The 18,665-nt window shown below is 55.7% G+C and overlaps 1 protein-coding gene across 3 annotated transcripts; it reads right to left on the bottom strand.

Moving 5' to 3' along the window:
• Nucleotides 1–4,380: 4,380 nt before the first annotated feature.
• Nucleotides 4,381–18,444, bottom strand: BCL3 (BCL3 transcription coactivator). Of its 3 annotated transcripts, none has more exons than XM_078360109.1 (9): nucleotides 18,307–18,444; nucleotides 15,175–15,328; nucleotides 8,143–8,251; nucleotides 7,472–7,676; nucleotides 7,277–7,365; nucleotides 6,948–7,025; nucleotides 6,159–6,410; nucleotides 5,815–5,932; nucleotides 4,381–4,993 (listed from the first exon to the last, which is right to left on the bottom strand). In XM_078360109.1, exons 2-9 carry the CDS (start codon nucleotides 15,294–15,296, stop codon nucleotides 4,806–4,808), a joined length of 1,161 nt encoding a protein of 386 aa, XP_078216235.1. In that variant the 5' UTR covers nucleotides 15,297–15,328; nucleotides 18,307–18,444; the 3' UTR covers nucleotides 4,381–4,805. The 3 variants fall into 3 exon arrangements, with proteins under 3 accessions (XP_078216235.1, XP_035141025.2, XP_078216234.1); XM_035285134.3 differs by lacking the exon at nucleotides 18,307–18,444 and adding an exon at nucleotides 17,487–17,825; XM_078360108.1 differs by lacking the exon at nucleotides 18,307–18,444 and adding an exon at nucleotides 17,487–17,825 and having other exon boundaries at nucleotides 6,243–6,410.
• Nucleotides 18,445–18,665: the final 221 nt, after the last annotated feature.

The raw sequence follows: 18,665 nt of genomic DNA, 5'->3' as shown, positions 1-18,665 counted from the left end.
GATGTGGTGAGAACAAGTCACACCTAAGAAATGCATTGAGGGTGTGACTTCTGGCATTAGAGCTGTCCCCGGGATGCTGGGACTGTCACCCAGAGGAGCTTTGGCAGTTGAGAGGTGAATGCTTACATTTTTTTTTTTGAGACAGAGTCTCACTCTGTCACCCAGGCTGGAGTGCAGTGGCATGATCTTGGCTCACTGCAACCTCTGCCTCCTGGGTTCAAGCAATCCTACTGCGTCAGCCTCTCTAGTAGCTGGGATTACAGATGTGTGTCACCATACCTTGCCAATTTTTATATTTTTAGTAGAGATGGGGTTTCACCATGTTGGCCAGGCTGTAAGTGCTGAATTATGTGAAGGCTGGGAGGCTGGAGACCCCAAGCAGGACCCTCCCCCTCATCTTCAAAGTCTGTGTTTCTCCAGCAGAAGGGGAAGAGTGGAAGGACACGTGCCCAGTCCCAAGGTCTAGGAGGCAGAGAGGGGATTTCCATGTGTGCAGAGGCCAGATCCCTTGTTTTAGAGAAGTTACTTACCAAGTTCAGTGCTGGGTTCAGCTCTAAGGCTCAGGGACAGTTTCTCATACACAAAGAGCCACATCACCCGAAGCCTATACCACAGGCACAAGATGACTTCCGACACACGCCAGGCTGATGACGGGCCAGGTCCTGTGCTAAGTGCCTGATACCCAGACTCTCATTAAATGCCAAACTGAGGCTTATTAAATACTCAACAGTGTGGTGAAGTCACTTCACCTTGAGTCATTTAGTCATTTGGTGGCGGAGCCCTGGTTGTGACAGATACACCTGTGGTCCTTCAAAAGCCATTCTTTCCTCTTCTCTTTTTTTGAGACAGAGTCTCACTCTGTCTTGTCCAAGCTTGAGTGCAGTGGCTCGATCTCAGCTCACTGTGGCCTCTACCTCCTGGGTTCAAGCAGTTCTCCTGTCTCAGCCTCCTGAGAAGCTGGGACAACAGGCATAAGCCACCATGCTCAGCTAATTTTGTATTTTTAGTAGAGACAGGGTTTCACCATGTTGGTCAGGCTGGTCTTGAACTCCTGACCTCAGGTGATCCACCTGCCTGTCTCCCAAAGTGCTGGGATTACAGGCGTGAGCCACCAATGCCCAGCCTTTCCTCTTCCTTTTGTAACAGAACCCCTGAATTTTGGCTGAATGGGTAAATGCCACCCAGATAAAACCGAATTTCCCAGCCTCTGTTGTGATAGGTGTGGCCATGTGACTCAAGTTTGGGCACATAGGATGTGATGTGTATGACTTCTGGGTTGTAGCTTTAAAGGGTAGGGGCATACAGTTGGCTTTTGTTACTTCTTCCCAGTGGTCGGAATGTGGATGTGATGGTGGGAGCTGGAGCAGCTGTTTTGGACCACACAATGTAGGTGTGAGGTGAGGGCAGCAGAACAACCAGGCAGAAGGCGCCTCAGTCTCTGACATTCTTGGCTACTATTCTAGACTATTCACTGCGCCTTTACATGAGAGATAGATAGACTTTCATCTTAATTAAGCTGCTATAGGCTGGGCATGGCGGCTCATGCCGTAATCCCAGCACTTTGGGAGGCTGAGGTGGGTGGATCACCTGAGGTTGGGAGTTCAAGATCAACCTGGCCAACATGGTGAAACCTCATCTCTACTAAAAATACAAAAATTGGCCAGGCATGGTTGCGCACACCTGTAATCCCAGCTACTTAGGAGGATGAGGAAGGAGAATCGCTTGAACCTGGGAGGCGGAGGTGGCAGTGATCTGAGATTGCGCCACTGCACTCCAGCCTGGGTGACACAGCAAGACTCTGTTTCAAAAAAACAAAACACAACAAAAAACAAAAAAGGTACTATATTTCTTCTTTTATCTATTATATTTTTTGAGACAGGGTCTCACTCTGTGACCCAGGCTGGAGTGCAGTGGTGCAATCGTAGGTCACTGCAGCCCTGATCTCTAACTGTCAAGTGGTCCTCCCACCTCAGCCTCCTGAGTAGCTGGGACTATAGATGCACGCCACCATGGCTGGCTAATTTTTTTTTTTTTGTAGAGACAGGGTCTCACCACATTACCCAAGCTTTGCCATGTTACTCAGGCTGTTTATTTTTTTAAAAGATAGGGTCTGTCTCCGTTGCCTAGGCTGGAGGGTGGTGGCATGATCTTAGCTTATCGCAGCTTCGAACTACTCTCAGCCTTTGAATATTTAGAACCACAGGCACCTAATTTATTTATTTTTTTTGCAGTGACAGGGTCTTGGTATGTTGCACTCCAGCCTGGTGACAGATCAACATTCCACCTCCAAAAAGAGTCAGCTGGGTATGGTGACGCACACCTGTAATCCCAGCTACTCAGGAGGCTGAGGCAGAATTGCTTACACCAGGGAGGTGGAAGTCGCAGTGAGCTGAGATCACGCTATTGTACACCAGCCTGGCTGACAGAGTGTGACTCTGTCCAAAAGAACAAACAAACATGAATATCAGTCAAACATAGTGCAAGGTGGATGCTGTCGTTGTGCCCTCACTTTTATGGGTGGGAAAACTGGAGCTTAGGACCATGAAGCCACCTCATCAAGGTCACATCACATAGCCAGGAAGTGGAAGAGTGTGACTTGAACCCAGTTCTCACTCCAGGGTCTGTGCTCTGAATGGCAGGTATGCCTTTTGTTTTTTTGAGATGGAGTCTTGCTCTTTCGCCCAGGCTGGAGTGCAATGGTGTGATCTCGGCTGACTGCAACTCCCGCTTCCGAGGTTCAAACGATGCTCCTGCCTCAGCCTCCCAAGTAGCTGGGATTACAGGTGTGTACCACCACACCTGGCTAATTTTTATATTTTTAGTAGAAACGGGCTTTCACCCTGTTGGCTGGTCTCAAACTCCTGACCTGAAGTGATCTTCCTGCCTCAATCTCTCAAAGTGCTGGGATTGCAGGTGTGAGCCATCCGGCCTGGCCAGCAAGAGGGCATAGGGCATAACATACTCTTTAAGCCTGGCAGCTTCAGAGACGGGGTCTGGGTCAGAAACACTGACACATGGTTGCAAACAGAAAGACCCATGAGCATCCCAGTCAGGTGGGCTGGAAGACACACAAACCACCCAGTCAGCGCTCACACAGGTCATCCATCCCGAAGTCCGTGTCCATGAGTGTTTGTGTGCACACACAGCCATTCACAGACCCCAGTGACGTCATCCAGGAAGTCATTAAGGCAGTTGGCCTCATAGATGCAACAACATTGCAGAGTGATGGTGATTAATGTCCGCTGTTAGCAATTCACCTGAAGACCCACAGAAGCCCCCACAGATTAAAATCAAAAACCAAAACACCTCAGTGCTGTGGTTTGAATATTTTTCCCTTTAAAACCTCATGTTGAAATCTGATCTGCAGTCTGGGTGATGGAGCGATACTGTGTCAAAAAAAATGAAGAAATTTGGGGCTGGGCGCAGTGGCTCATGCCTGTAATCCCAGCACTTTGGGAGGCTGAGGCGGGCAGATCACGAGGTCAGGACTTTGAAACCAGCCTGGCCAATATGGTAAAACCCGTTTCTACTAAAAATACAAAAGTTAGCCAGGCGTGGTGGCACGCACCTATAGTCCCAGCTACTGGGGAGGCTGAGGCAGGAGAATCACTTGAACCTGGGAGGCGGAGATTGCAGGGAGGGGAGATTGTACCACTTCACTGGGCCACAGAGGCAGACTCCGTCTCAAAAAAAAAAAAAAAAAAAAGAGCCGGGCGCAGTGGCTCATGCCTGTAATCCCAGCACTTTGGGAGGCTGAGGCGGGTGGATCACGAAGTCAAGAGATCGAGACCATTCTGGTCAACAAGGTGAAACCCCGTCTCTACTAAAAATACAAAAAATTAGCTGGGCATGGTGGTGCGCGCCTGTAATCCCAGCTACTCAGGAGGCTGAGGCAGGAGAATTGCTTGAACCCAGGAGGCGGAGGTTGCAGTGAGCCGAGATTGTGCCATTGCACTCCAGCCTGGGTAATAAAAGCAAAACTCCGTCTCAAAAAAAAAAAAAAAAAAAAAAGAAATTTGGGCTTGGTGTGGTGGCTCACACCTGTAATTCCAGTACTGTGGGAGGCCGAGGAGCGTGGATCACTTGAGGTCAGGAGTTCGAGACCAGCCTGGCCAATATGGTGAAACTTCATCTTGAAAAAAAAAAAAGGTATCACATCATGTCCTCCTTAGAAACAATGGCACAGTGACAATGATGGCAGCATTCATAACCAAACACACCAGGAGTCCCGGAGTGACACACAGGAGACTGATTAGACAAGCTCCTGTCTGAGTCTCACAGCATCGCTCTGGGAGTCAGCTGGACTCAGCGCGGGTGTGCACACACGCGAATGCACTTCCTCCAGGTCCATCTCATGAAAGAGCCCAGGCACCCAAGGGATATGGTACAAAAATAGTTTATTACAAAAGAAATCAAACCAAAATGCTTAATAATTTACATCATGATCTGTGCCTGTGACGGCCCACCTCCCCCCTCCTCAGTGATCTGATAGAGTGCAGAGTGGCTGGCTGTTCCCTGGGTCCACCAGCTCTGGGAGAGGACAAGGAAATGGAAGATGAGGGTGGAATTCTGGACAGGGACTGGTGCCTGAGAGTAACAGGGTCAGAGTCCTGGGCAGGGGGCGAGATGGGGGAACATCTGTGCTCAGAAGAGGGGTATATGGGGAGGTGCATGTGCTTCTGTGCAAATCCTGGTCCCGAAGATGGGGGGGGGGCAGAGTGAGATCTTCACAGTTTCCAGAAGGGTTGACCCCACAGAGCAGGGGGCCCCTCCTCATGAGTCCAAGATCTGCCCCCCCATCCCTCTCAGCTGCCTCCTGGAGCTGGGGAGGGGGGCACTGGCCGGCCAGGGCCTCGGAGGACCCCAGCAAAGGGCAGGAAGGCAGGTGGAGATTGGGAAGGAAGGAAGAAATTGGGAGGAGCCATGGGGAATCCAGAGGGGTCTTTGGGGGGAGACTGGGAGGGTGAGGAGGATGGTGATGCAGAGAGAAGACCTGTGGAAGGAAGAGAGACAGAAGCGGGAGGGTGGTGAGAGGCTAGACCCAGAGAACAGGGGCTGGGGTCTGGACTCCTGGGTCTGAGGGAGGAGGGGCTGGGGCCATCTGGGTCTGAGGCAGGAGGGGCTGGGGGTCTCAGGCAGGAGGGGCTGGGGTCTGGACTCCTGGGTCTGAGGGAGGAGGGACTGGGGTCTGAGGGAGGAGGGGCCGGGGGCAGTCACAGGGTGTGGCCTAGGCTGTTTGGGGGCAGGGGAGGAATGGGACAGGTTTGAAGCCAGGGGCATGGAGTCCAAGGGGATGAGAGAATGAGGCCTTAAAGGAAGGGTCAGAGCTGGACACAGAGCAGGAGTGGTAGCCACAACTGGAAGGGGAGGTCAGCATGAGGGGCTGGGGTGAGAGCCCAGTTGGGGTCAGAAGATTGGGTGGGTAGGAGGCTGGAGGTCTGAGGACAGAGGGGTCTGGGAGCTTGGACTCCTGGGTCTGAGAAAGAAGAGGCTGTGGGTAGGGATTCCTGGGTCTGAGAGAGGAGGCTGGGGGCCTGGACTCCTGGATCTGAGGGAGGAGGGGCTATGGGTTGGGATTCCTGGGTCTGAGGGTCAGGAGGTTGGGGGCCTGGACTTCTGGATCTGAGAGAGGAGGGGCTATGGGTTGGGATTCCTGGGTCTGAGGGAGGAGGGGCTATGGGTTGGGATTCCTGGGTCTGAGAGAGGAGGCTGGGGTCCGGGACTCCTGGGTCTGAGGGAGGAGGGGCTATGGGTTAGGATTCCTGGGTCTGAGGGAGGAGGCGGCAGGGCTGGAGGTTGGGAGTGGTTTCTCACCATTGGAGCTGAGACGGCTGCTGCTCTCTGGGGAGGTGTTGGTGCTCCGGTCAGGGGAGGGGTCTGGCTGGGAGGTGGAAGCAGGCCGGGTGGCCTTCCCCCTCAGGATGTCGATGACCTGTAGGAAGATGGGCGTCACCACAGAGCCACCCCTGCCTCACAGCCCTCCCTCCTTCTATCCCTCTTAGCTCGCTGGATCCAGGTGGGGGCCTCTCCATTTCTCAGCAAGAAAAGATAGGCAAGGCACTTCCTTTCTTGGTGCCAGTCTCTCATGTCTGGAACTCACACCCGCACTTTCAGAGGCTCACCCACTCCCCTCCAAGCAACAGCACAGGCACACTCACACCTCTGTGCCCTGGCACACTCGTCTGCCACCTGCCCGCGGACACAGATGTGCAAGGCGCATGCCCCCAGCCGCACCGGCTCACCCTGCGGCTGCGCGCCACCATGAGCGGCGTGTCATTGTGGCAGTTCTTGAGGCTGCTGTCAGCGCCGCTGCGGACCAGCGTGCGCACCAGCGGGAGGAGCCCGCGGCCGGACGCCGAGTGCAGCGCGGAGCTGCCCGAGTACATCTGCGCGTTCACGTTGGCGCCGTGCTGCGGGACGAGAGGGCCGGGTCAGGGGGGCTCGCGGGTCGCCAGTGGTAGGGGAACAGAGGCTGGGGGCCCGGGTGGGTGGCCGGTACGTGGAGCAGCACCGGATCGGGGTGGGGTCACAGGAAGGTGGGAGCGAGAGGCAAGGGCGGGCCTAGCGGGACTGCGCTGGCGGCGCTGAATGAACCGGAGCTGGACACCGAGGCCTGCGCCCCAAGGAGTCGGGGGTGGTGGGGGGAATTAACGGGGTGAAGCACAGTGCGGGGACAGGGCCTAGATGGAAGGCGGGGTCGGCCAGGCCAGCGCAGGGCAGGGCCTAGGCCGTTGAGAAGGCAGGGGAGGAATGGGACATGTTTGCAGCCACTGGTGTGGAGTCCGAGGGCTGAGAGAGCGGGAGCCTTAAAGGAAGGGTCAGAGCTGGACGCGGAGCTGGAGCCGGAGCCAGAACTGGAAGGCGGGGTCAGCGCTAGGGGCTGGGACCAGGGCCGGGTAGGGGTCAGGGGATGGCGTGGGCACGAGGCTCAGGGAGGCTGTACGTACCTGCAGCAGCAGCTGCACCATGTTAAGGCTGTTGTTTTCCACGGCATGGATGAGCGGGGAGCGGCCGCTCTTAATGTCCTGCGGCGGGGAGGGAAGGTCTTTGAGTCTCTCCAAGCTCTGCTCCAGCAGCCCGTGGCCCGCATCCCGTCCGCATCCCATTCGCGGGGTCCAAGCCTCTCTCATGGGTCCGATATTCCAAGCCCGGCCCCACCCGGGCGCTCTCCCACGCCAACCCCACACTGGCCCCGCCCTCGCAAAAAAGACCCCACCCAGCGAAGGCCCCGCCCCTGCTAAAGCCCCCATCCCTCACAGCTCCTAGTGCGCCTCACCACTGCGTCGATGTCGGCGCCGCGCTCCAGCAAGAGCTGCACGGTTTCTTGGCACTCAGAGTTCACTGCCACGTGCAGGGCGGTGAGCCCTGAGGGAGGGGAAGGCTTGGTGAAACCTAGGCCTGGGGTTTTGCGGCCACAGATGGACTCCAGGTCCGCTGGACAGCCCAGCCATGCCCCGCGGTAGGTGCTTACCATCGTAATTGCGGGCCTCCAGGTCCAACGTGCCCGGAGCTGCGCTGTCCAGCAGGGCTCGCAGACAGGTCGGGCTGCGGTGCTCGCACGCCAGGTGGGCGGCCGTCTGGCCATGGCGGTCCAGCGCCATGGGACTGGCACCAGCCGTCACCAGGAGCCGGACCACAGACGGTAATGCGGTGATCACAGCCAGGTGGAGCGGTGTCTGCGGAACGGTGACGGTGAGGGACCTGTGTCCAGCCCTGCTCTCCAGTCCCGCCTCCCTCAGGTTTTCTGAACCCTGACTCCTTATCAATCCCTGCAGTCTCACCCAGGAACAGAAACCCGAGACGCCTCTCCGTGCTCCTCCTTCCCTGGGACCCAGAAGACCCGGCCTCCAACCTCCTCTTTCCCTAGTACCTGGGTTCTGGGTCCCCAGCCCCCTCCCTCCTCAACTAGGAGGTCCTTAGGCCACTGAACCCTTCTTTCCCCGGAACCAGGAGCCTGGAGCACCTGGCTACTTAGAGTCCAGACCCTAACCCCTCCTCCCTCAGACCCAGGAGTCCAGGCCCTAACCCCTCCTCTCTCAGATCTAGGAGTCCAGGCCCCCAGCCCCTCCTCCCTCAGACCCAAGAGTGCAGGCTCCCAGCCCCTCCTCCCTCAGACCCAGGAGTCCCAGCCCCCAGCCTCACCTGCCGTAGGTTGTTGTAGGTGTCGAGCTCCCGGCCCCCCTGCTGGAAGAGGTTGACCAACTGGTGCACAGCTGGCAGGTTACCCTGCACCACAGCAATATGGAGAGGCCTGGGTGGGGGGAGGGGTGAAGGAATCACAGACTGCTCACCTCTCGCCCCTATGCTTTTGGCAGTGCTAACTCCAATGTGTTGAAAACTTTGGAAATGTCCCCAGTATCCAAGCACTTCTCCCCACCCACTCCCTCCATCCTGGTTCAGCCACCACTGGCTTCCTGCTGGGCTAGCACAGTTAGTTCCCTTCTCATGGCCTCCCTGCTTCCACCCGTGCTCCACTGTCTGTCCCCCACACAGCAGCCAGAGGGACTACTTATTTTATTTTATTTGTTTAAGATGGAGTCTTACTCTGTTGCCCAGGCTGGAGTGCAGTGGTACTATCTTGGCTCACTGCAATCTCTGCCTCCCAGGTTCAAGCTATCATCCAACCTCAGCCTCCCGAGTAGATGGGATTACAGGCATGCACCACCATGCCCACCTAATTTTTCTATTTTTAGTACAGATGGGGTTTCACCATGTTGGCCAGGCTGGTCTTGAACTCCTAACCTCAAGTGATTCGACTGCCTCAGCCTCCCAAAGTGCTGGGATTATAGGCGTGAGCTACCACACCCGGCCCAGAGGGGCCCTTTTAGAACCTGAGTCAGATCATGAATCCCCCAGTCCTTACCGTGGCCCGTAGGCCCTATGTGATCTTGTCTCATCCTCATCAATCCCCTTTGGCCCCATCTCCTTCCTCTCCCGGACCAGACTAGGCTCCTTGCTGTTTCTCCCATGTACAAAGCACACTTGCCTCCCAAGGTCTTTGCACTGGCTGTTCCCTCTGCCTGGAACAGTGTTCCCCAGATGTCTGCAGGGTTCCTCCCGCTCATTTGGGCCTCTGCTAAGATGGTATAGCAGCTGCTCCCTCTCCCTCCCCCTGCTCCTTTTCCCCAGTCATCATCTGACACACTGTACAGTGTGTGTTTTCTGTCTGAATCTCCCCCATAGAATGGCGTTTCTTTCAGGGCAGGGCGTTTTTTTTGTTGTTGTTGTTTTTTGTTTTCTAAGACTCAATCTTGCTCTTGTCTGCCAGGCTGGAGTGCAATGCTGCGATCTCGGCTCACTGCAACCTCCACCTCCACCTCCCAGGTTTAAACGATTCTCCTGCCTCAGCCTCCCGAGTAGCTGGGATTGCAGGTGCCTGCCACCATGCTCTGCTGATTTTTTGATTTTTAGTTGAGATAGGGATTCACCATGTTGGCCGTTGGTCTTGAACTCCTGACCTCAGGTGATCCACCCGCCTTGGCCTCCCAAAATGCTGGGATTATAGGTGTGTTTTGCCTGCGTCATGCCCTTGGCAATGCCTGGAATGGTGCCTAATGCTGGGCAGACGCTCCACAAACATGCTCTGAATTAATGAATCCATCTTAGTGATCACCTGGGCCATCTGTGAAGCTGGTAACCAAGTTCCAATCCCTTTCCAGGCCATAGTTTTCTCATCTGTGAAATGAATGGGGACGAACTAGGTGCTATGAAGGTCTCTGCTAGTTGTGACTACGTATCAGCCTCCAACCTAAGAGATACAAGGGCTGCCTATGAGGAACAAAAACTTTTTTTTTTTGAGATGGGGTCTTGCTCTGTTGCCCAAGTTGAGCACAGTGTCGCAATCATGACTCACTGCAGGCTTGACCTCCGAAGCTCAAGATCCTCCCACCTCCTCAGCCTCCTGAGTAGCTGGGACTATAGGCATGCACTGCCAACCCTGGCTTATTTTTGATTTTTTGTAGAGAGAGGGTCTCACTATGTTGCCCAGGCAGGTCTATAACTGCTGGGTTCAAGTGATCCTCCTGCCTCAGCCTCCCAAAGTGCTGGATTATAGGTATGAGCCACCATGCCCAGCCTGGAACAAAAGTTTTGACTAAAAGGGAGGTGGCTGGGTGGGGTGGCTCATGCCTGTAATCCCAGCACTTTGGGAGGCCGAAGCTGGGAGATCGCCTGAGGTCAGGAGTTCAAGACCAGGCTGGCTAACATGGTGAAACCCTGTCTCTACTAAAAATAAAAAATCAGCCAGATGCAGTGGCATGCGCCTGTAGTCCCAGCTACTCGGGAGGCTGAGGCAGGAGAATCTCTTGAACCTGGGAGGGAAGAGGTTGCAATGAGCCAAGATCGTGCCACTGCACTCCTGCTTCGGCAACAAAGCAAGACTTCATCTCAAAAAAATAAATAAAATAAAAATAGTGAGGTGAGGACAAATTGGGTTGGCGAGGCAGGTTGTACAGCCCAGAACCCCCTTCCAGACTGAAGGACTCACTCCCTCAGCTTCTGGGACGATCGTCAGCTTTCAGACAATTTGGGAATTGCTCTCAGCTGAAGAGAGCCGCTCACCCAAGGTCACACCCCATGTGGATCAAGGGCAGCTGCCCTCTAATGGGATCCAGTCACTGGTTAATGTCAGCAAAGAAGGCCTTGCCTCCTGGCCTTAATGCCGAAGGCCACTCCAGCTTCAGTATTCTCTGTGGGACGGCTGAGGCCGTGTGGAGACGACACAGCAGCTCACCACCTCCCTCTGCCCAAATGGGCTTCCTTCATCCCACAGGTGTTGATGGAGAGCATTTCCAATAAACTTCCTGCTCAGTTTCCAAAGACCCCAACCCAGAACAGCTATTCGGACACTGGTGTGTGTGTGTGTGTGTGTGTGTGTGTGCGCGCGCGCGTGCCTGTATGTGTTTGCAGGGGCTGAGGGACAGAGTGGAGGGCCAGAGGTGGGCTGCACGATTTTTTTTTTTTTTTTTTTGAGATGGAGTCTTGCACTGTTGCCAGGCTGGAGTGCAGTGGCACGATCTCGGCTCACTACAACCTCCACTTCCTGGGTTCAAGCGATTTTCCTGCCTCAGCCTCCTGAGTAGCTGGGATTACAGGCGCCCACCGCCGTGCCCAGCTAGTCTTTGTATTTTTAGTAGAGATGGGGTTTCACCATGTTGGCCAGGATGGTCTTGATCTCTTGACCTTGTGATCCACCTGCCTCAGCCTCCCAAAGTGCCGGGGTTGTAGGCGTGCGCCACTTCGTCCGGCCTGCACGTTCTTTATTTAAAGTCTGTTTACTAAGTAATTCCTTTCTCACCACCACCCGCCTCTCTTATGAAATGTGTCTGTAGAATCCAGTTTAAACCAGCCTCCCAGGTGATTCTGACGGCAGTGCAGAAATCCTGGGGCCAGAGTTGCAGATTGGGCCACAACCCCTCCTAGCCTCCCTGCGTGCTAGGGCGAAGCCATGGGGGCCTTTCGAAGCCTCAGTTTTCTCTTATGTAAAGTACAGCGCCCACAAGCCAGGGTGAGATCGTGCAGGTGAACTGCTGAACCCTGATCCTAATCCGTGAAAGCCAAATGTAAAAAAAAAAATGTTGCTGGAGGGGCGGGACCTGGGCCGGGACCATTTCCCAGGACGCCTGGCCTGGGTCCCTCTCGGGGTAGCCGAGGTTAAGTGAGGGCAGAAGGAGCGAATGATTTCAGAGAAACCGTCCAGGCCGAGTTCCCATAAACGCGCGGGCCGCAGGGGGTGGGGCGGGGCTGGAGGAAGTGGGGACGGGAGGGGCGACCCAGCCCTCGGACTTCCAGTAACAGGTCTGCTGGGCGGGGCTCCGCTTCCTGCTCCCGGGGGAGGGAAGCCTGTCTCGCCGGGGATCTACCCTGGCCACCCCCGGCACCCCAACTTCCATCCTAGAATGGGGCGGGGGAAGGGGGAACTCAGCCCAAGAAGACCTAGCTCCCTTGAGTTGTGTGTGTGTGTGTCGGGGGGCGCATAATCCCGAGTCCTCCAGCCTGCGGGCCCCTCTGGAACTCCACCCCTCAGGGTTCAGACTCCAGCTGGCTGCAAGTCCCCCTTATCCCGGCATCCACTCCCGACATCTCTTGGGAGCCAGAAATAGCCCTAACGCGTCTTAAAGCGAATAAGGACTTCCGCAGTCCTTCGGAGCTCCAGGATCCCAAATTACTTTGCCTGTCCTTGTCCCCTCAGAGACCCAGAAATACAGCGCCCCAACCCCCATCCCTTTGGGGACACAGACTTTCAGGCCCCTTGGCGTGATCAGTTTCACCAGTCCAGTGCTTAGAATGTCCTGCTGCCGCTGTCTTGAAATTCTTGTTTCGAACCAGGGACGCTGCAAATTTCTGTATCTGGTCCTGCCCCTAAGGCCCCTCTGAGTGCCAGGTCTCCAAGCTGCCAAGCTGCCCCTCATCCCCTCGGAGATTAAGGAATACAGTCCCCCAACTTCTGCCCTCTGAGAATCAGAACATCCACCGTCACCCCGCCCCCTCCCCAGGTTTCTAGCTGCCCAGTCCCCGACCTCTTGGGAGTCCAAATGCCCCAAGGCTGGTACCACCCTGTGAGATGGAAGTCCAGCCTCCCAACCTTTGGCTTCTGCGGGGACCCAGACTTAGCGTCCCCCGCCCTCCTCGCCCCCACTGCCCTCCCCCTCGAGTGTGAAGTGGGGCCGGTGGCGCAGGCTGGGGCCGGGCCGCTGCCCGTTCCGGTAAAGTCTCAGCCCCAGCGGAAGGGGTTAAGGTTGGAGGAAGCGCCAGGAGGGGGGAGGCTGCGATTGAGTGACGGGTGCTGACGTGGGGGTGGCAGAGCAGCTGGGTTGCGGTCAAGTTCTGCGGGAAGGGATTTCCCCCAGCAGGCAGCTGAGGCAGAAGTGTTTGCCTAGGGGGAGAGTCGAAGAGTCGGGGAGGGAGGGTGGGGGGAGGGCCCGGGGCTGGAAACTGGTGGACCGGGTGGCCTCTAGCTCCCACCCTGCTTTTCAGCGACGTGGACAGCTCAGCCCTGCAGACTAATTAAGCCCGTTTCATCGATGACCCCCCAGAGAGACCCAGAACTACGGAGGGAACTAGGTTTTATTAGCTCTTTATAATCTCGGGCACTTTCTCCAGCTTGGGTTCTCAGGACGACCTGCAACCAGCCACCCGGGCAGCTCTGCTCAAACACGACCCATTTCCATGCATTGAGCGTTTACTGTTTGCCCAGCCCTGCTCTGTGCACTGTATGAATAAATACATACAAGATCTCACTGAATCCTGAATCCTAACTGTGATAGGGGCTGCGATGAGACCCAGTTTCCAAATAGGGAAACAGGCTCAGGACCTGAAGTCTCTCAGTGGCCCAGTGGCGGAACAGCCCCCTGCTCTTTCTCTGTTCATCTCTACCTGTGGTTTCCAGTTCCCAAACGAATTCTCACATAAGCACTCTGTATAGATTGCATCATTTCTTCCCGCCTGCCCCAGACCCTCATGATGGTTCCTGTTTTTGCAGAGAGGGAAACTGAGGCACAGAGGGAGAAGAAAGTGGCCACGCTGAGATGCAAACCCAGATCAATAGAATAATAACCACGATGATCGGTTGTAGCGAGTGCTTCCTATGTGCTAGGCACAGACTAAACCCTCCCATGAGGGATTTCTCAGCAGAATCACAAACGTGTTCTTCCGACTGCAGGTGGTGATAAACCACGGGGGTTGTGAAATCAATTTAGGGGATTGTCAAATTAATGTAGTGGGCTGTGACCATGAAACAACGAAGTCGACTAGAATAGAAAATGGCGAGCAAAGCCGGGAAGCCGGGCTCGTGGCTCACGCCTGTTCCCCAGCACGCCGGGAGGCCGAGGAGGGAGGATCGCTTGAGCCCAGGAGTTTGAGACTAGTCTGGGCAACCTGGCAAGACCCCCACGTTTCTACAAAAACAAAAAAAAAAACAAAAATTAGCCAGGTGTAGGGGGAGTGCCTGTGGTCCCAGCTACTCAGAAGGCTGAGGCAGGAGGATCACTTGAGCCCAAGAGGTCGAGGCTGCGGTGAGCTATGATTGCACCACTGTGCTCCAGCCTGAGTGACAGATTGAGACCCTGTCTCAGAAAAGAAAAAGAAAAGAAGATGTCAAAGTAGATTCTGCAGAGTAAGGCTGAGTATTGTTTCATTTTGTGCATTTTTTTTTTTTTTGTGAGACAGAGTCTCACTCGTTGTCCAGGCTGGAATGCAGTGGTGAGATCTTGGCTCACCACAGAGCCTGCCTGCTGGATTCCGACGATTCTCCTTTCTCAGCCTCCAGGTAGCTGGGACTACAGGCCCGCGCCACCACGCCTGGTTCAGATTTGTATTTTTAGTAGAGACTGGGTTTCACCATGTTGGCCAGGCTGGTCTCAAACTCCTGATCTCAAGTGATTAGGTAGATCACTTGAGGCTCAGCCTCCCAAAGTGCTAGGATTACAGGTGCGCCCAGCCCATTTTGTGCAATTTTAATTTCAAGTTTATCAAGCGTGTGTGTGCTGGGTTTGAGATAAAGTAATAATAATATTAACAAACACTCAACATTTACGCCAGGTCCAGTGATAGGAGTTTTACATGTATAATTTATATAGTAAGTTAATTAATGAACGGTCTTTCTTGTTTTTAGATTGTGATAAAAAACCTGAAGACCATTGTTCTAAAAATAGTGTTCTAGGGGTGGGCTCAGTGGCTCTGGCCTGTAATCCTAGCACTTTGGGAGGCTGAGGCGAGTAGATCATCTGAGGTCAGGAGTTCGAAACCAGCCTGGCCAACATGGTGAAACCCCGTCTCTAACAAAAAATACAAAAATTGATCAGGCTTGGTGGCGGGTGCCTGAAGTCTCAGCTACTCGGGAGGCTGAGGCACAAGACGGGAGGTGGAGGTTACAGTGAGCCGAGACTGTACCACTGCACTCCAGCCTGGGCGACAGAATGAAACCTGTTTCAAACAAAAAACAAAACAAAACTACCCAAACAAAAAATAGTGTACTAGGATGTAAGTGCTCTCAAGGTGCCCATTCTCCAGAGGAAGAAACTGAGGCTCAGAGAGGGGAAGGGCCTTATTTGAGGTCACACAGCCTTCGGTGGAGACTGAGTTCTGACTCAGGTCCACCGGGAGCTGAGTGGCCCTGTGTTATGGAGGGCCGGCCTCCCCAGCCTCCCCTCCCCATAATAGGGGGCTGTCACTCACGTGTCTCCATCCTCATCTGCACGGGTAGCCATGGCGATGTCAGCAGAAAGGGGATGTTCCATGGAGTACATCATGGGGTACAGGGGTGTAGGCAGGTTCACCAGAGGAAATGGGGAGCCCATGGTTGGAGCAGGGTACAGGGGCAGTAAGGCTCCTGGACAATGGGGTACAGAGAAGGGACATGAGTGAGGCCACACCCACAGACCCTCAACCCCATCCCCACTTCCAGGTCTTTGCTCCTGTGGTGTCACCTGCCCTTTCTCCTGGGTCCCTTTTGCATCCCATATGGGGTTCTCAGGGCCTAGAACAAACTCCCTTCCACATCCTTCCCCTGGGCTCCAGCAGCTTCCTCTCCCCATCCAGGGCTGGTCACCTTCACTGTCACTTATCTTCTGACCCCAGACTCCAACCAGACAAAGAGTCCCTTAAGAACACAGGGAGCACCCATCCTCACCTAGCGGGGAAGCCCAGGGCCTGCCTGTGGAGTGGTTTTGTGGCTGAGGGTGTTGAGGGACAGATGAAGAGCTGGGGACAGGGTGTGGGATGAATGGAGAGTGGAGGGAGAGAAGAGGTGGCACCAGAAGCCTGTTAAAACTGTTTTTGTCTCTTTTTTTTTGAGACGGAGTCCCGCTCTGTCCCCCAGGCTGGAGTGCAGTGTCGAGATCTTGCCTCCCTGCAACTTCTGCCTCCCACGTTCAAGTGATTCTCCTGCTTCAGCCTCCTGAGTACCTGGGATTACAGATGCCCACCACCATGCACGGCTAATTTTGGACCAAACTATTAAAAGCGGCCACGGCAAGCTAGGCCTGGTGGCTCACGCCTGTAATCCCAGCACTTTGGGAGGCTGAGGCGGGTAGATCACCTGAGGTCAGGAATTCAAGACCAGCCTGGGCAACATGGTGAAACCTTGTCTCTACTAAAAATACAAAAAGTAGCCAGGCGTAGTGGTGCACACCTGTAATCCCAGCTACTCAGAGGCTGAGGCACAAGAATCATTTGACCCCAGGAGGTGGAGGTTGCAGTGAGCCGAGATCACACCAATGCACTCCAGCCTGAGTGAGAGAGCAAAACTCTGCCTCCAAAAAAAAAAAAAAAAAAAAAAAAAAAGTGGGGGGACCATGCACGGCAGCCGGCAAATCCATACCAACCCATCACACAGACGGGGAAAACTGAGGCCTGTGTTCTCACTCTGGGAATGGAAAAAGCCGGGAGGCTGTGACAGAACTGACACATATAGCTTGAGGCTCGCCAGCTGTTGTGCTGATGGGGTGGAAGGTGCAGAAACTACATAAAGTTCTGGGGCTCTGGAGAAGAGCTCTCTGCAGCTTTGGGGGTCAATTGGGGATGGTGACGTGGCCACAGCTGTGGTAGGGGATGCCCCTTCCTTGAGCTCAGGGATGGAGATGGGATGGAGAGAAGAGTGGGTGGCCTTCTCCATCATCTGCTGATCCCGGTATCTCCAATACCAGACCTTGGGGCCCTGAGGCTTTATGTCTGGAGACCCCTGAATCTCTCATTCTGGCTCTAAAGTATCGAGTCTGAGAATTACCCAGTCTTAGGCTCCTCAGTCCCCTGATCTCACGGCCACCTGACCTTGACCCCCAAATAGGATCCTGATCACTTGTAGCCCCACATACCTGAGTACCCAGAACCCCAGTCTCTGTTCCCCTGGCTCCTCAAGACCCCATGGTATGTGGGTCCCTGGAGCTCTGGTTCATTTCCTTGGATCCTGTGATCCCAGATACCGGGGTGATCGGAACCCTGTATCTGTTCTCATAATGCCCATGTCTCCAAATATCTTGGTTCCTGAGATTGTGACATCCTGAGATCCTCAGTATCTGTCTCCTTAGAACCCCAATCTGTTACCCTTTGATTCTAATATCAGGATACCAGGAACCCCAGTTTCTCCAGCCCAGCTCAGTTTCTTCATAACCCTACATATCTGGCTTAAGAGCTTGTAATTTTTTGTCCCTAGGACACCAGGCAGTGTCCTTTGATTCCCTGACACACCCATATCTGTACTACTGGGCACTGTCCCTGGCCCCCCCATGTCACTCAGCCCCTGGGCTCTGTCCCCCAGGATCCTCAAATCCCCAGATCCCTGGGACCCTCAAATCCCCAGATCCCTTGGGACCCAAGGCACAGCTTCCTGATGATCTCCTATCTGTCTCCCTGAGACCTGGGGTTATATTCTCTTGTCCCCCAAGTCCCCCGAGAGACACAGGTTGGTGTCCTGAGCTCTGTCTCCTGGCTCTGGTGACCCTATGCTCTGTGTGGCCCCCACCCGGCCCGGACCCTCGGGGACCACTCACCAGGGTAGTAAAGCGCCTCTGGCCTGGCCAGGCTGTGGAGGGGCCCGGGGACCGCGGGCAGGTCGCAGCCGCCGCGCAGAGGGTCCAGGGGGACTGCAGGGCCCGCAGCGCCGCGGGGAGCAGCAGGCTCTGGGGAGGGCTCGCGCAGCGGGCGCTTGCGGAGCGGCAGCGCAGCGCCTGGGAGTCCGGCGGCCTTGGGCCGGGTGCGCAGGTCCACGGGCCCCTCGTCCATGGCCCCCGCGGGGCATCGGGGCATGGGGCCGCCGGGGACGGCGGCCGGAGCGCGGCTCGGCTCGGCTGCACCCGAGGGTGGTTTTGCCGGGCGCCGGGACTTCCCCTGCAGCCGGCTGAACTGAAGGGACTTTTGTCGGCCGGGGCGGTGCCGGCAGCCCGCCTCCCCGCCCCCGGCCCCCCCGGGGCCACCCGTACGCCCCAGGGGTTTCCTGGACCCGCCGCTGCTCCCGCCGTCCTGCGCTGCAGCCCGCCGTGCGCCCCGCCCGCGCCGCGCCCCGCTCGCCCCCTCCCGGCCCGCGGCGTCCGGGGCAGCCAGGCCTCGGCGCGGGAGGGGGAGGAAAGGCAGGGTGGGGGAGAGGAGGCGGGGTCGGGGGTTGGGGCTTGGGGTGCCCACCCCTGCTGCTTAGGGCAGCTCTCAGTCTCCCTGCCTCTGTTTTTGCCTTTCTGGCCCTGTCTCTCAGTCTCTCTGTCTCTGAGTCTGTGATTGTCTCTCTGCTTCTTCTGTCTGAGTAGGTGTCTCCGCACCCCCGCGTTTGTCTCCGAGTGTTCTGTCTCTGACTCTCTTTCGTCTCTTTGTGTCTCTCACCATCTCTCTGTCTCTCAGTTGCTGTCTGCTTCTCTGCCTCTCAGGAGGCCTTGGCATCTCTGGGACGCGGGTTCGAATCCCGATTCCATTGGTTCCACTTCCTCGCTGGGTAACCTTGGTCAAACACTTCCCCTCTCTGAGCCGTTTCCTCCTTAGTGGGAGTGAAGAGACACACCCGGGGCAGGGACTGGCACTCGGCAGGCGCCCAGGAACGATTCCTCTCCTTGCCCTCTTCCATCTCTGCCACTCCACGTGCCTCATCAGCTGTGGGTCTAACGTTGCTGGGGTGGGGTGGGGGTGGGGAGCGCTCCACTGATTGTGTCTCTGCACCCAGCGGGGGCCCGCGGGGCACGGAGGTG

The sequence above is a fragment of the Callithrix jacchus genome, chromosome 22, assembly GCF_049354715.1.
Source record: "Callithrix jacchus isolate 240 chromosome 22, calJac240_pri, whole genome shotgun sequence".
Taxonomy (NCBI): Eukaryota; Metazoa; Chordata; class Mammalia; order Primates; family Cebidae; genus Callithrix; species Callithrix jacchus.
The sequence above is the reverse complement of the archived record's forward strand: the minus strand, read 5'-3'. Positions and strand labels throughout refer to the sequence as shown.

What these genes read in the sequence shown, in the direction of transcription:
- BCL3 (XM_035285134.3), bottom strand. Translation starts at nt 17,742, where the DNA reads ATGCCCCGATGCCCCGCGGGGGCCATGGACGAGGGGCCCGTGGACCTG. An exon ending in AGAGGCGCTTTACTACCCTG is followed by an intron (nt 15,329 to 17,486) that starts GTGAGTGGTCCC and finishes CCCATTGTCCAG; the next exon opens with GAGCCTTACTGCCCCTGTAC. An exon ending in GCGCCGACATCGACGCAGTG is followed by an intron (nt 7,026 to 7,276) that starts GTGAGGCGCACT and finishes TCCCCGCCGCAG; the next exon opens with GACATTAAGAGCGGCCGCTC.